The sequence below is a fragment of the Balearica regulorum genome, chromosome 1, assembly GCF_011004875.1.
Source record: "Balearica regulorum gibbericeps isolate bBalReg1 chromosome 1, bBalReg1.pri, whole genome shotgun sequence".
Lineage (NCBI taxonomy): Eukaryota > Metazoa > Chordata > Aves > Gruiformes > Gruidae > Balearica > Balearica regulorum.
In genome coordinates, this window is record NC_046184.1 from 42,217,174 (window position 1) to 42,232,295 (window position 15,122).

At 38.7% G+C, this 15,122-nt stretch overlaps 1 protein-coding gene across 5 annotated transcripts in view; it reads right to left on the minus strand.

Annotated features, from left to right (window-relative positions):
* Positions 1-14,182, minus strand: part of CAPS2 (calcyphosine 2) — a 31,857-nt gene extending 17,675 nt beyond the window's left edge. For 2 of the 5 annotated variants that reach the window (XM_075746964.1, XM_075746948.1), the window contains exons 1-8: positions 13,921-14,182; positions 11,961-12,067; positions 9,499-9,545; positions 8,229-8,274; positions 7,975-8,094; positions 7,068-7,109; positions 4,699-4,872; positions 2,181-2,303 (exon numbers count right to left, since the gene is read on the minus strand). In XM_075746964.1, the coding sequence (XP_075603079.1) occupies positions 2,181-2,303; positions 4,699-4,872; positions 7,068-7,109; positions 7,975-8,094; positions 8,229-8,274; positions 9,499-9,545; positions 11,961-12,038 (630 nt within the window). In that variant the 5' untranslated portion in view covers positions 12,039-12,067; positions 13,921-14,182. Of the gene's footprint in view, positions 1-2,180; positions 2,304-4,698; positions 4,873-5,710; positions 7,018-7,067; positions 7,110-7,974; positions 8,095-8,228; positions 8,275-9,498; positions 9,546-11,960; positions 12,068-13,195; positions 13,223-13,920 lie in introns of those variants that run through there. The other 3 variants (XM_075746957.1, XM_075746973.1, XM_075746982.1) reach the window with 3 other exon arrangements.
* Positions 14,183-15,122: the final 940 nt, after the last annotated feature.

The window sequence follows — 15,122 nt, forward strand, 5'->3', positions numbered from 1 at the left end:
GAACATCTTCCATTTAGCTCTTAGACAAAAGCTCTACTATGAATTTATAAAATTGCTGAGGCAAACATTGAACTTGCAGCAGCTCTCACTGTTTAAAAAGTAGTAACTCTTGTTCACAAAATACGATTATTCAGAGAAAACCAACCTTCTTCCAAAAAAATCTAATTTTATTATATATAGCATCTATTGGCAATCACACATGTACTACAATCTGTCTTGAATAAGGGAACTTTCATCCTAAACTATAGAAAAATTAAAAGAAATTCTACTTTAACATTAGAGGTTTTGGTAATGATTACAGTAAAGGAAGTTTTAACGTGTATTCTTAAGCAAGTCTTTAAAACATCTTAAAATCAAATGCCTACAGTTGAGGCAACGTATACCAAATGGCATTAATATGTATGCAGTTACTACTTCCTAATTCTCTGTTATTCCTGTCACTATCAGAAGCTTGAACCTGAGAGAACCTAAGAGATACCCCTAGAAAGAGACAGCCAGCCTGTGCAACCACGACTGCTAATCAATAACAAAAGTACTTCTAAAGGTCCCCGTGATACCTTGCTCAGATGCCTGCTGACTTCCTTTTAAAGCATACCAGCTGCAGTGTACCTGTTGTTATGTGGTCCTGCACTGCTCCCTTTCTCAGTGTTTTCAGCTTATTTGATTTAGCATTAAGTAGTTACTCTAATGACACTTCAAAATTTTTTTCCATTATCTTCACCCTATAGTACAGATTTTTAAATTTATTCTAAAAATAACAAACAGGAAGTTCTTCAAGTTCTTCACAAAAGTACTTTCTGAAAAGGATTTCTTATCCTGAAAATGAATAGTGACTTCAGCAGTGCAACATCCACATTCACTTTGACATTACTAGAAATCAAATGTTTGCAATGATGCAAAATTCAATGCATAGAGATGAGCAAAAAAAAAATTAAAATTCTTACTTACTTTCACAATCTTATAAAATTTCTCATGTCTTAGTATTCCATGAGAAAGTTAGAATGTTACCTCTGTTCAACAATACCTTCAAAAAACAGTTTTGAAAGCCATCACTCTGCATATGTAAATACTGAATCATGCAATATCAAATCGCAAGGTGGTTCATCACTGTAAATAATCATAAATTCAAGGCTTAGCCTTAGATGGGCAAGACTCCTATTGTCCAGTCCTCCTAGACATGATTTTTACTCTTTTTATGTGAGAAATTAAAGAAATATATTGGGCACGTTCATATAAGAAAAGTTTTAATTCCCCTCTATGTATGCTAGTGAGGCCATACTTGTTTTCAGGTTTTGGGGGTCCCTCCTTCCCAAGATCAATAGGGATGAGAGGAATCTGAAAAAGGATCTAACAGAGGATCAGAACCAAAACAACCGAAAGGAGAGGCCAAGGGAGCTTGGGTTTGTTTAGTTTGCAGAAGTAGCAGCTATGATGCATTCTGAAAACATCCTACAACCAAAGGGAAGTTGCAAAGAAGACAGAACCACTTTTTTTGACAGCAGCCAACAGTATAACAGGAGGCCAAGGTTGCAACTTGAGCCTTGGGAGGCTTGGTATGGATAATAGGAAGAACTTCTTCACAAGGAGAGTAGTGTATCACAGGAAGATGTTGCCTAGAGATGCTGTAGAAACTCCACCCTTGGAGCTTGAAGAGTCAGCCAAAGCTGTGGCTGACCTGATCTAATACCCACAGCAGAGCCCACACAGCTTACAAAGCCAGCTCTCATCACATACTCCATTTCAGGAGTTGATGAGGGAAAACAGCCTGTTTACTCTACAAACTCTACTTACAGAGTAAGAGCTGATGGAATCCATGGATCACGGAATACAGGCTCAGGTACAAGCTACAGATCAGACGAAATGTAACACTATACTCAGGTTCACACAACTCAGTTAATCTTAGTTGTATGTATATATTTGTGTTTATTATTCATAATTTGCATTCTCATTTATATGCATTACTGCACAAAATACAAGCATTTCAGATAATATTAAAAAAAATGCTGACTGGATTGTTCAGTTCAGCTCTCCTTGAAACAAATGTTTAAACTCTGATGACTTCAATGGGTGCAATTACATCCTAGGACCAAATCATCAAAGGCCTAACTTCTGTTGAACATCTGGGAAGTCATTCTACAAGTCTAGACAGTTAACAGCATAGTATCAGCCAAAATACTTACAGCTTCTGATTTCCTTATACTGTGCTGCATATTATACGGCTTGCTCGTGTACCATTGCTGCAGGAGAGCTTTCTCATCAAGAGCTGTAAGATCATTGTTATGTCCATCTTCAAGCTGTGCACCCTATACAAAAATACATTCTTTTCACAAATCAAATTTAATTAACTGTACAAAAAACAAAGAAATCACCACACATTTTCCTCAACAATTTATTTAAAATTACTTTTCCTTCTTCCTTCTTTATTTTTAAAGTGTTGACTTCTTCCACTTCATCCTAATCAGAAAAAGAAAAGAATTTTTTAAGCCTAGCTTTCTATAGAAATTGAACTGACAAATCTAGTCTTTCCTTATAGCTTTTGAATCCTTACCAGCTTTCAACAGTATTGAAATAAAAAAAATCTAAAAAATACTGTGTTCCTACAAGCTTTGTGCAATATCAGCAGCAAGTCAGATAAGGCAGACTGTTAGTACCTCTCTGAAGAGGACAAGAACTCACCCTTTCTCTGTCCTACTCAAGAACAGCCAAGAGAAAGCAGCAGATTTGCCATTATGCATATAGCTCAAAGTTCACCATTGCAGAGATGCTGCTTTTCGACCAGCAAAGAAGTTAAATATAGTCCAGGCAGGGAAAAGCCAAAGCATACTGCTGAACTGGGTCTAACAGACTTGTAAATCAGTCCAAGGGTATTAGGGAAATATCTCCTACATGGAGGATATGAAGAAAACTGACACAGGAGACTGTGGTTACAGAAGTCGGGCAGGAAGGAACATGTGAAAGAAATCAAAAGAGTAGGTTTTGTTAGCCTGCTCCTCTAGAAGCAGCTTCTTTTCAGAGAAGAAAAGTTATTACAAGTTCCACTAATCAGGTAATAAGTATATTGAAATCTAAAGAAGTTTTGATTTATTAATTTAATCAAGTAGTGATAATATCTAACACAGAAAATCGTTCTGTTAAACATTATATTAAAATCTGCCCTAAGAACCGATACACATGGCTTCTAGTGCTTAGCAAGTATCTTTCTGGAACCCAAAATCACCAGAATAAGCCAGTCCTGCTTTTTCTCTCCCAGCATACACTTGCCACCTATTTCTTCAGTTTTGGATTAACTTGGCTGCTCCTGTAAATACCCTTTTGATGGGCTTGCAGTACAGCATATAAAGGAGTAACTCCTTGGAAATCAGATGACATGATGGTGTCAGACTAGTGCATATGAGTGGAACCATTAAAAAAAAAAAAAAAAAGAGTTATATTACAACAAATCCCCAGAACTGATAATCTTAACTGCCACCAAACATAAAACTAAACTTAACAAAATAATAGAATTTTTTTTCACTCAACTCTTTTACTCACAGAATGTTTACTTATAGGTATTTGCAGGTTCCCCAAGTTTTATCTGAACACTAGAAGCATGACTATAGGAGGAGAAAGCCCCTTTAAAACTATCAACAATATGCATAAAACAGTAACGATATGTGAAACACGATCTTTGTCTTATGTAAGACCTTCTCTTTTCATTCTACTGAACATTAAGCAAGTAAAATCAGTAAACTCATTGTTATTCATCTCAAACCTTTTCTCTGAAAAGCAATGAGCACACTATGTTGCCTCAACATCTGCATACTTAACTTTTCATTAAGATTCTTAAATGGTTATCAGCCCTCAGCACAGCCTAGCATTTGACCAGTCCTCACAGCTGTTGCTTACTTTTGTTTCCTGTTTCCTTACACCTACAATGATGTATCTTGCTCTGTGCAACCACCCTTCTCCACTATTTCTTCCAGAACAAGAGGAAAGTTGGGTTTTTTTCACCTCTTTGTTTTCCAGTTTCTCTCCACTGATGTTCCCTTGTTTGCATCTTAGTTTTAATTTAAAAACACAAAAGAAACCTGGCAGAATTAATACAGCTTGCAGTCCAACTGTACTGGATCTTATACAATGTCAAAGCAAAAAGTACAGACAACATCTTTCATTATTTTAACCCCAAATTCCCTTCCATTTTCAGTGTTAATAGTTCTCTAAGGTACAGATTACATCTTTCACTTGTCCTTTTTTAAGTCCTATATACAGTCATAATTTAATAGAATAACAGTTAATATACTTCTATATTTAAAAAATAAAAAAGTTTTAATGCATTTCTATATTTGGAAATAACATTTTACCATGATCTTTCTGTTGTCTTTCATCATTTTAGGCTGCAAACTCTTCCCTATTAATCATGCTACTCTTCATGCTCAGGCTAGAGTGCACTACGAGGGCAAATGTTGCATTTCTTACCAGAGAATACAAGCATACCTAGAGTCTCAGAGCACCTCAGTTTCTCACTCTGGAACAACTCAAACAAGCTTCCTATATTTTATTTCCTACTCAACATCAGATGCTGAAATTACAAGTTTTTATTTATTTAAGATAAAAACACAGAAGAAATTAATCACACACACACAAACCTCTCCAAATACTGTAATGAAATACCAGCATACATTTACTATTTAAAAATGCAATTACTTCTTTGCCAACTACCTTTACTGAAGCTTCTGGATACCAGAGGTGATCTTTTTTCTTTTCTGCAATTCTCTGAGAATACTGCATATATTCTTCCTTCATATCTGCTTCATACTGACGATACTTCAGTTTATATCTGTCTGTTGGGGATGGCAGATTTTCTGGTATTGTCTTCTGCTCCAAAACTGAATGCTAAAGCAAAGAGTAATCAATATAAAAGCCTCTGGTTGATCTATTGAATGAGAACATCATTATTTTAATTCCCATCCAGTATAACTTCTGAAACTTCTTGACACTGTGCTTCACATTAAGAAAAAATGCGCATATGACTGCATATTCAGGCTTAATTTTCATTGAGTTCTTCATATTCTGCCATTTTTAATCTAAAAAGTGCACAGCCACATGGTTTTACATCACTTTTAAAGAGAGAAGCCAAGATTCAGTGGTTCTGTCCTATAAGTTATGTTACAGATCACTAAATTGGGAATTCTGACATTTGATTTTGGATGGCTGAAAATGGGCTACTGGATTTTTTTTTCAATCAGAAGTTCTAATATTCTCAGATGGCAGATGAGTATTAGTCCTGGGACTTCCTTCCCTAGAATAACGTCAGCTGAAAAGGCTCTGAAGCCAGCTAAGTACCTTCCTAACTTTACGTCCATTTCAGTGCTCTACACAATGGAGGCTGGATCAGCAAAACCAGCAGCAATGACAGAAGGTCAAGACTCCACTCTTCCTTCTCTCCTTGAATACCTAACACTTTCAATGTTTAAGCAATATTCCTTCAACGCTAAGAAAACTAAGACGGCCTTATCTAGCATCTCTACTTGACACATCTCATTCTGCAAAACCAGTGTAACAGTCCTGTTCTAGAAAACCATCTCTCAAAACCCCAAAAGATTTATGTTCTTGAAAGGGCAGCTTTCTCTTTCAAAAGAGGATCTACATCCCTTCACTGGTTAATTCCTGTTATAAGACTAGATTTATATTATTCTTCCAAAAGTGACCTATTTGGGGAAGATTTACTTACACAGTCTGTTATTGAAGAAGCTGGAATACATCTTGCTAAAGGAATGCTCAGTCAGGGCCCCAGAAGCAAGCAATGCAGAAATAAAGGCCGCTCAGAGGAATACATTAAAATATTTTAGAATTGCTTGAAAATCTTCTCCACAAAAAAAGAAGGAAAAAAAAAATCAAGCAAAAAGAGAGAGAGAGAGAGGGAGAGCAAAAAGAGGGTAAGTGAACAGAAGATACATTCCTGCACCTTCAGCACTTCAGTATTTAAGACATAGTGAAGGCAGAAAGGAAGCAACAAGAGATAAATGAAAGTAGAGATGAAAGGGAGAAGACCCTGAGAAACAAAGTCATATCAACCTTCCATTAGCCTTCCCGCAGCTAGACAGAATTATATGTATGAACTTTATATTTTAAAAAAAAAAAAAGGTAAAGCAAGCAGTGAAATTATAGGCATCCAGACCTAAAAAGAGTATAGCAACTCAGTGTTTGCACTGCACACTTACAATGCGGTACAGAGAATAACCTATCCATGGTTACATGTTTACAGTCACATCTTAAGACATTCATAAATATCTATGTGGGCACATAGACATTCTGAGTAGTAGTAGATCCTTTGTATGTTATTAAAAAAAAAAATCCACTTAACCATTTCAGGTTTCATTTAAATGCAATTTTTTTTTAATTGAGAAACCATGTGGTTATATAGGGAAACATATAAAATGATGATCTTGGCAGATTCACCTTGAGCTCCAGGCAGTTTGGACTCCTGCCAAATCACTGTATTATTCGTTTCAAGGGGCACAGGTTATGTACAAATTAATTAATAATTGGTTTTCCCTCTAGCTATACTTCTGTTTTAAACACACTCATTAGAATATTTCTTAGGTTTACAGGGTAAATATTTTTGAAATAATGGACTTTTAAACAGTGTATTTTTCAATTCTTCCAAAAAGAGATAACACTGATAAGTTAGGATATTTCCTGTACCCTAAACAAATAAAAACATTCTACTGCTAGTAAGATTTTTACCATGATTATGTATAGTACATCATTATGACAGAAAATAATCATGTAGGTAGCATTCTTGAATTAGTTTAAAGCTCTATATATCTAATCTCTTGAATATATAGGGACTACAAACAGAAGACTACTGTTTGCAGTACTTCAGCATTTTCCCTTTAATTATCACATTTGAAACATTCAAAATACTGATGGAATGACAGCAGATTAAAAATAGTCTCTCCAATAAGCTAGTTCCTGTCACACAAAAGAAGTTAAAACAGATTACATTTTCAAACCATATACTATAGTACTCTACTACTGAGTTGTTGATGTTATTTTGTCCGTGTACATTTTTTTAGCTACTTTACCTCTATTTTCTCCTGACAAGATTTTCTAGACACCTGTTTAAACTAAAGGAAAAGAGAAATTAATTACATACCAATGGTCAAATAAAAAATTGTCACATTCATTTTTTCAAATTGAATTCAGATATGAGTTCAAAGGAAATTTATTCCTGCATTCAGGGAACAACTGTAATAGTTGAGTAATTAAATTAATTCTTAAACATGTTTTAGGGGATACTGATCCTGAAAAGTGCCGTACTGTACTATAAACCAGAATGTTAGCATCTGGACTACTGATTTTCCTTATAAAGCACCTAAGATTAGTGGTGATTAAGATTCTTAGTCATCCAGGGAAAAAAAATGCTGATATGTGATCAGGAAATGTTTATAATAGAAGTGCTCTGACAAATTGAACATAATTCCGAAGTTAACATCACAGTTCTATTTTAAAGACAAAAGACAAGAAAAACCCCATGAAATTGCTGCACCTAACTCCAAAAGTCTCCTTTTCACCAAACGTAACTATTCTTCCATACAAATAATACTTACTGTTTGTAACTTTGGGTTTTTTCTTCAGTCAGGCACTTACTGACTACTATTGATCTTATTTTTGTAAGTTCCACTTTGTTTAGAAAGATAACCCAAAGTTACATGCTACCTCAAAAGTATTACATTTTTCAGTTGCTTTGACAGGATGAGTGTATAAACCAACAAAGAAGAGCTAAGGTATTTAAGAAAAAAGATTTTTTAACATATTCTAGAGGTTTCTCAGGAAAAAGTACTTTGCCAAAAATATTTTGGACCAATAGCACTTTGAGATATGAGTTTAACCAAAAGAAATAAAGAGAACTTGTATAATGAAGCTAAGTACGCTTTTCTAAACTACTGGTAAAGGGGCATATTTTAAAGGTATTTGTAGTGACAGACTGACCTGTTGAGGCTGATGATGCTGTGCATATGGCATTTGTAATGATGTTCTCCAATCTGAAGATGTATGTAGATGGCATGTACGAGGATAACTTCCACTGTATGGTATGTATGAGTCTCCATCCTAAAATTATAGGGAGAGGAAGAAAAAAAAAAGGTCAAGCAATCGTAACTGTTTTATATTGAGTGATATTTTTATAAACTCCTGCAACACATGAATTCTAAAAACTATTCAGGACAGAATTAATTTATAATTACCTCTTCATCAGAGTCTCCCAGCCTCCCTAGATCTAGGCGTGGCACCCTGTAGGAAATTAAAACAATTTTAATAGCAATACATTCTCTTATTTTTCAATTACAGTAAAAGGAAACTGCCTATTAGTTGTTATTATTATTAGCTCCTTCACAAAAATTTCCCTGCTATGAACAGTTTCACTACAACTGGAGGTGGTCTACTTGGCAAACCCCTATTAGCCCCTCTTGCTTCAGCTCAGGAACTGGCCAGTGAGCTTTTCCTCCTCCCCAGTGGCAGAGTACCCTGGCAGCCAAAAAGGGCCCCTGCAAGACCCTTCTGCACTCCCAGCATGGCCATCCCAGCTTCTCTTCAACTCCCCAACAGGAGCTGCTGCAACAAGATCAGGGATTCCTTATTCCTGTCTTCCACAGCAGGTCTGTGGCAATATCCCTCTGTAATCAGTCACCAGAGCAGCAAGAGGGAAGCAACAGCTCCTTGGGATGCAAACCTTCCAAAATTTTGGAAGAGATTAAGCAGAATGGAATACTGAAGTATAGTTGGCTTCCACTGTGCTAAAGAAATGAAAACATCTCCCAGTTCTCTGTGTCTTCGGCCTTTACTCCAGGTATACTCTGGAATTATAACAAGATTACTTCTTGAAATAAGACAGCTCCTTAATTTCCAATCTTTTTTTATTAGAGAATGACTGACGGTACACAGAAATTGAAGTTCTTTGACTTTAACATGAACAAAACAAGGCCATGGTCACACATACTTGTAAAATAACGTAGAGAAATACATTGGCTGTAAGGCATTTCAGAAGCCCTAAGCTATCAAACATGATCCCTGGAATAGCAGATGGTGCTTATCTGCTGAAGTCATTATAAGGTTTTAAAATTTTATAGTCACTGTACAAAATTTCCCTTTGCTTGTAAAACCCCTGCACAACAGTTCCTCTGTAACTTTTACTGTCATACCTGCAAAGAAGGCTAACACTCAAACAAACAAAAAGTTTTTCTCTTTTTGCTATTATATTCAAAATATTCAAGAAAGACTAGGTATAAATATGAAAGCCCTGAGTACAACTCTACCATTAAGCTCAACCAAATGTAAATCAACTTAATTCCAACATAAATAATGCATCAAAAATTCTACTCTAAATATAAATCACAGAAAACAAACCTATGATGATAAATTTCATGGAACACTGAGTTGCATTCCAATACAAATGCAAATGCATTGTGTTAATAATGCACAATTACACAAACTGATCAGAAATAGAAGCAGACTTACTCTGGTGGGCGAGGACCGTGAGTAGCCCGTGTATCTGGTCTCCAGCCCTGAAAAAATGACACATTATTACATACCTGCAGGGATCAGGATTAAAATACAGTTCTCTCTTTCAACTTCCCCTGGAATATTTAAAACCAATGCCTCAAAGTATCTGTCTGACGTATTTGACCTAGATGCTACTAATAAAAGGACAAAACCAAAGCTTTTCATTGAAAGTTGATTCTTACAGATCTTGAGACTAAAAGACTGAATATTCATTATGACAGAAAGATTTCCAGCCATTAAGAATCCAGATAGTATCCATGTCAGCTATTAATAATGCATTAAAAATAATCCATGTTTGTGAAACTCTGTACAATCAGTCTTCAGAAGGGTTTAGGTCACTTGGTCCTCATTTGTTGGGAACCAACCACTCAGCCAGCCCTTAAACCAAAACCACCCCACCGACAGCCAGCTGGCTCACATGGGGCTAGCTCAGACCCCAAAGAAGCCTTGATATTTGGTGTAACTGTATCATCTCAGCTTTAGTATAGCAGCACATGATGATGATGAGTAGGCAGTTTGTGTACTCACACTTTATTTTGCATGGTTGTGTCCCACACAGATCCCCAAACTCAAGTAAGCAAGAACATAGCGAGCAGCAAAGACAGAAGCCAAAGCTCCATCTACCCCACTATGGCTTTCTAAAAAAACAGCCAACAGCAAATTCCTAGGGAAGGTGGAGCAAGCACGTAGTAAGTTCCCCCAACTGGCCTCCCAATCTGGAAAAAAATGTAGTTCAGAGATGTTCTGCACCAGGACCAGCATCTTTGTTTTCATGCCCTTCAGCTCAGAGATCTCAGCATCACAGTCTGAACTAGGCAGACATTGTATTTCAGCAGTGCCCTAACACCTTTCACAATTTGAGAGCAGTCACAAAACTTTAAGTCCCTTCCTGCCGCACACCCTTGTAGCCTGCTCCTTAAAAAGAAGTTCACAGTTCAGCAACACTACCCTCTAGTGCTTTCAAAAGAGGGTATTCAGATTTAGAAAAAGAAGGAAAGTTTCCCTCCAGTAAGGTTGCACTTAATAAACACCACCACCTTGTGGTCAAATATGTAAAAAAAAGTTAAGAGATCTAATATAATTTAGTCTTATTCATAAAACTAAGTGTAATGCATTAAATCCTAAGTACATATTTTTTCTGTACCATTTTAACTGCAATAAGATAAAGAACATACCACATTCTAAATGTTAAAGTCTTAATGTAATTCCTTTTCCAGAAGTTATCGAGCCAGGAAGAAAGCAAACAAAAATCATCCTGAAGTCTGTCCACATTTACGGGATGAAGCATATAGTTTCAACCTAATTTTAGTCTATGATCTTTTTTTGCAAGCCACCAAGAATCAGACGGACCAGGGAGCCTAAATTTAAAAACTAAGGGGCATGAGAAAGAAGGAAAAAAAAGGGATGAGAGATTAGAGAAAAACGGACATTTGTTTTCTTTCACAACCTATACTAAATGCCACAAATGCTCTTGTATACAGGTATTTCGTACTCAAAAGACTGGCTGAAAGGTAACATTACGAAACTGATGTGATATTGTTTACAAAAGGTCCTTTTTCATTCCAAATTAAACAAAAAAAGGAAAACACCAACTTGGCAGTCAAACTCTAAGAATTCCTCATGTGGTCATCGAACAAATAAGGAAGTTAAATGGGTGCTTGGGGGCTGAGGGAAGATTACCAATTAACTTTACATCATGGGCATAAAGTACACAGTATCTGTGAGAAAAATCAACTTATGTTGATTATGTTTAATAACTTTGTTACTAAAAAATATTAATTTTTACCTTAGTTATAACGAAAACAATGGCCCTCAGAATCCAAGATCATATTTTTACTAATCAGGCTTTCAAAAGTTAAGCCTGAAAGTTTCTGCTACAGTGATCTTGTAAGGGTTGCACACCTAACTTGGCCCAAAACACAGACTATCAGGAATGTCTGGAAAACAAAACCCCCCTTCATAATGAATGTGAAGCAGTAAGATTCATTTTACACATCAATCTGAAATCATACCTAGTGAAATTGTTTTGGGAGTTTCTTGCTGTCTTGCAAACAAAAACATAAGACATAGCTGTTATCAGTTTCACCAACAGCCTGAGACAGCACATGCAACAAGTTCAAGCCTCTGCTGAACTTAATTGCAAGCACTAGTTTGTTCCGGAGTTCTCCAGATCCTAGCTAAGCACCCAGAACATCAGTTATTTTAGGACAGCTGTTTTTATTGAAAATTATCTCCTTCATTTAAGAAGCTGTCATACTAAACTATCACTTTCTAACAAAAACAATCTCTTTAACAGTTTCCTTCTCTGCGGAATGGATTACAACCACAAACTAAAAACCTGCTGAAGTATGATTAAAATATTTGTAAAAATATCAAAATAAGGAAGGAAAACAACCACAAGCCTTCCATTAACATACCTGACATTTCTTCCCCATTGATGACAGCTGAGTCTGCCTTTGAGGGGACGCAGCAACTCCTTTAACTTCCAAATCCATGCAAATTCAATGACAGCCTTCAGAATAAACTGAAAATCAGAAAAAGCTATTAAGAAAATAATATGGTTTTTTACATTCTGCAAATAAACATTATTGCATTAGAGAGAATATGTCTATCACTAATACTTTGGGTATTGTTTTCAGCAATCTATGAAATGTTACTGGGTTCCCCTTTTCACCTGCTCTTAATTTAAACCTTCCTTACTAATGCTTAACCAGATTCCTGTTCAAATTTACCTCTTTGCCTCAAGTTTAACTCCCTCTTTCTTTCCCTTATGCTTCTCTTGATACCTTCCTATACCAGCATTACTGACGTGCTACCCCCTGGTTACACCCAGCCTTTTTTACTCTCCACTTACAGCTGCTGCCTCTCAACTGCAACATAGCCTGGGATGAAGTATTTTCAGGAAGACATAAGGGCCCTCCTGGGGCGCAGTCGGCCTCCAACAGCTCCAGAGTGATGTTTTATCAGTATGCTATCTCCTGCTCTGCTGGTTTCTCCTTCCACCCAGCCAGTTTGGGAACCAAACGCCTATCCTTTAGTTCCCAGAAATCAGATGCTCCATTTTCAAATCACCATCCACAAAAGCTGATGCCATTTCTACCTGCTGAGCAGGTTTTAACTCCTAAATGTCCTTTACCAAGCCACACAGTTGCTGGGCCACTGGCCAGCCATCCCACCGTGCCCCCTTTCCCAGGCGGCTTAAGAGGAGGAGCAGTCATCCCTGTACGACCTCAAGGGTCCTTCTGAAACACAGCATCCTCCCAATGGAAGGCACAGGGGGAACAGAGTGTTGTTGCATTTAATGGTTAATACACTAAAGTAGCTTGATCGCAAAGAACAACGCTATAAAACGTGAAATAAACATTACGGGCTCAGACAGCTCCACGGAAAGGACGTATTTTCCCGGGAGCGCACTGGGGCAGGGCCCAGGCAAGGCACAGGGCACCGCCCGCGTCCCGGAGGGGTCTCACCGACGGGCCGCGCACGGCTGAGGGAAAGGCCCCCCCCCCCCCCCCCCCCCCGTGCGTCTCCACGGGAACCGCGCCCGCCGCAGCCCCGTTGTCACGGCTGCCGCCCGCGCCCTATCTGCCCGCCACCTCAGGGGCGGCGGCGGCGGCAGCGGCTCCCTCCCGCCCGCCCGCCCGCACCCTACCTGCCCGCCGCCGGCCGGCCGCGCCTGCGTCCCGCGGCACCGCCCCTGCCTCCGCCTGCGAGCGGGCGGCCGCCTCGGGGCCTTGCCAGATACAGCGGCGCGGAGGGACCAATGTGAGCCAGGCGTCTCACGAAAGTTTCGCGAGATACTACCTCAGCTGAGCGGGGAAGACGAATTCCCTATCACTCGTGAGGAAACACCCTCCTCTGGGTACGGCTGCCTGCTTGAACATCCCTCCCTGCCCTTACCTGCAAGTCTGCCAGCCAGTGCTCTGTTTTTGCAGAACGGTTTGGGTTGGAAGGGACCTCAAAGATCATCTAGTTCCAGTCCCCCTGCCGTGGGCAGGGACACCCTCCACTAGACCAGGCTGCCCAAAGCCCCATCAAACCTGGCCAGGGATGGGGCATCCACAATCTCTCTGGGCAACCTGTTCCAGTGCCTCACCACCCTCACAGTGAAGAATTTCTTCCTGATAGCTAATCTCAATCTACCCTCTTTCAGTTTAAAGCCATTACCCCTTGTCCTTCAGGTCATGCCCTTGTAAACAGCCCCTCTCCAGCTTTCTCTGCAGCCCCCACAGCCACCTGCTAGAAAAGCCGGGCACTTATGCGTCGCACAGCTTTGTGTCCTTAACAAACTCAGGCAGCTGGAATCAGACTTCAAAATAGCAGCAAAAGGGCTCACAGTGAAAGCCTGTAGCCCTAGGTTAGAAATACAGCAAGTACTTCAAAGTAGCTCAAAAGCTGTATGGACAAAGGCTTCCAGCAGCAGCATCCAAAGACTAGTGAAAGCCACAGCACTGATGATTCAAACACTGCCCAAGGAACTGAAATGCTGCAGGTAAGGAGGTCACCAGCAACAGTGGCAGCGCCTGGAAGGCAGCAACACTGACCTGCTGCCACATCAGCTCTCACAGCTGAGCGAGCGATGGAGCCACCAACAGCAAACGCCACAGCAGTGCAGCACACTCGATTCCCATTCCTTCACTTCCTCTGATCAGTTCATTTTGATTAGCCTTATTAGTCATCTCAGAGGACTGCCTCTATGCAATCTTTTTAAACAGTTCCAGTTGTCCTGAATGACCACATCTACATCAGTTATTTTTAAAATTCCGATTCATCCATTCTGTTGGAAAAAAATCTGTCCCCTTTTGAGAAACCCTGGCTTTTTGGTCAATCAGTTTTCCAAAGTTAAGCAAAATCTCACTTATTGCAAAACTAGTAATACACAGACGCTAAGGATGTATTTCTGGATGCTGCTACTTCCAAGCCTGTGTGATGCATTTTTAGAACCAAAGATGTACCATGTTTCTACACAGGAATGAACAATTCATTCCGTTTCAGTGAGTGAGACAGTAATAGTTTTGGTCCCTTTAACTACAGTACATTTCCTCCCTAAAAACAAATCTACAAATTAATAGAAAATAAAGATATGGACAAAAATTATTCTGGCAAAGGAAAAAATGCTTAATATTCAACTAAAAAGTCACTATCAAATTGCCATAACGTATTGAAAAGTTCTTGAACAGTTCTTGAATGACACATAGCAATACATCTGGTAACACCGATGTAAGAAAAAGTGTATTACAATTAATCGAAAGGCCAGATTCTATTGTGTTAAAATAAATACAAACCAGCAATATAGTGCATAAAGTACTAATGGGTATTGATCAATTATTAGGCAACTGCTGAGTTTAACCAGTGACAGGTAGGGAAGTAACCAAGTGCTCCAGTGTAATGCATTAAGGTTACTGACATAGAAAACTATACATCATTCCTGAGGAGACAGCGAACTCAGACATAAATTATTTTAAAATGAACGTCCTCTACTCTGCTCTTGTGAGACCCCACCTGGAGTACTGCATCCAGCTCTGGGGTCCCCAGTACAAGAGAGACACGGAGCTGTTGGAGTGAGTCCAGAGGAGGGC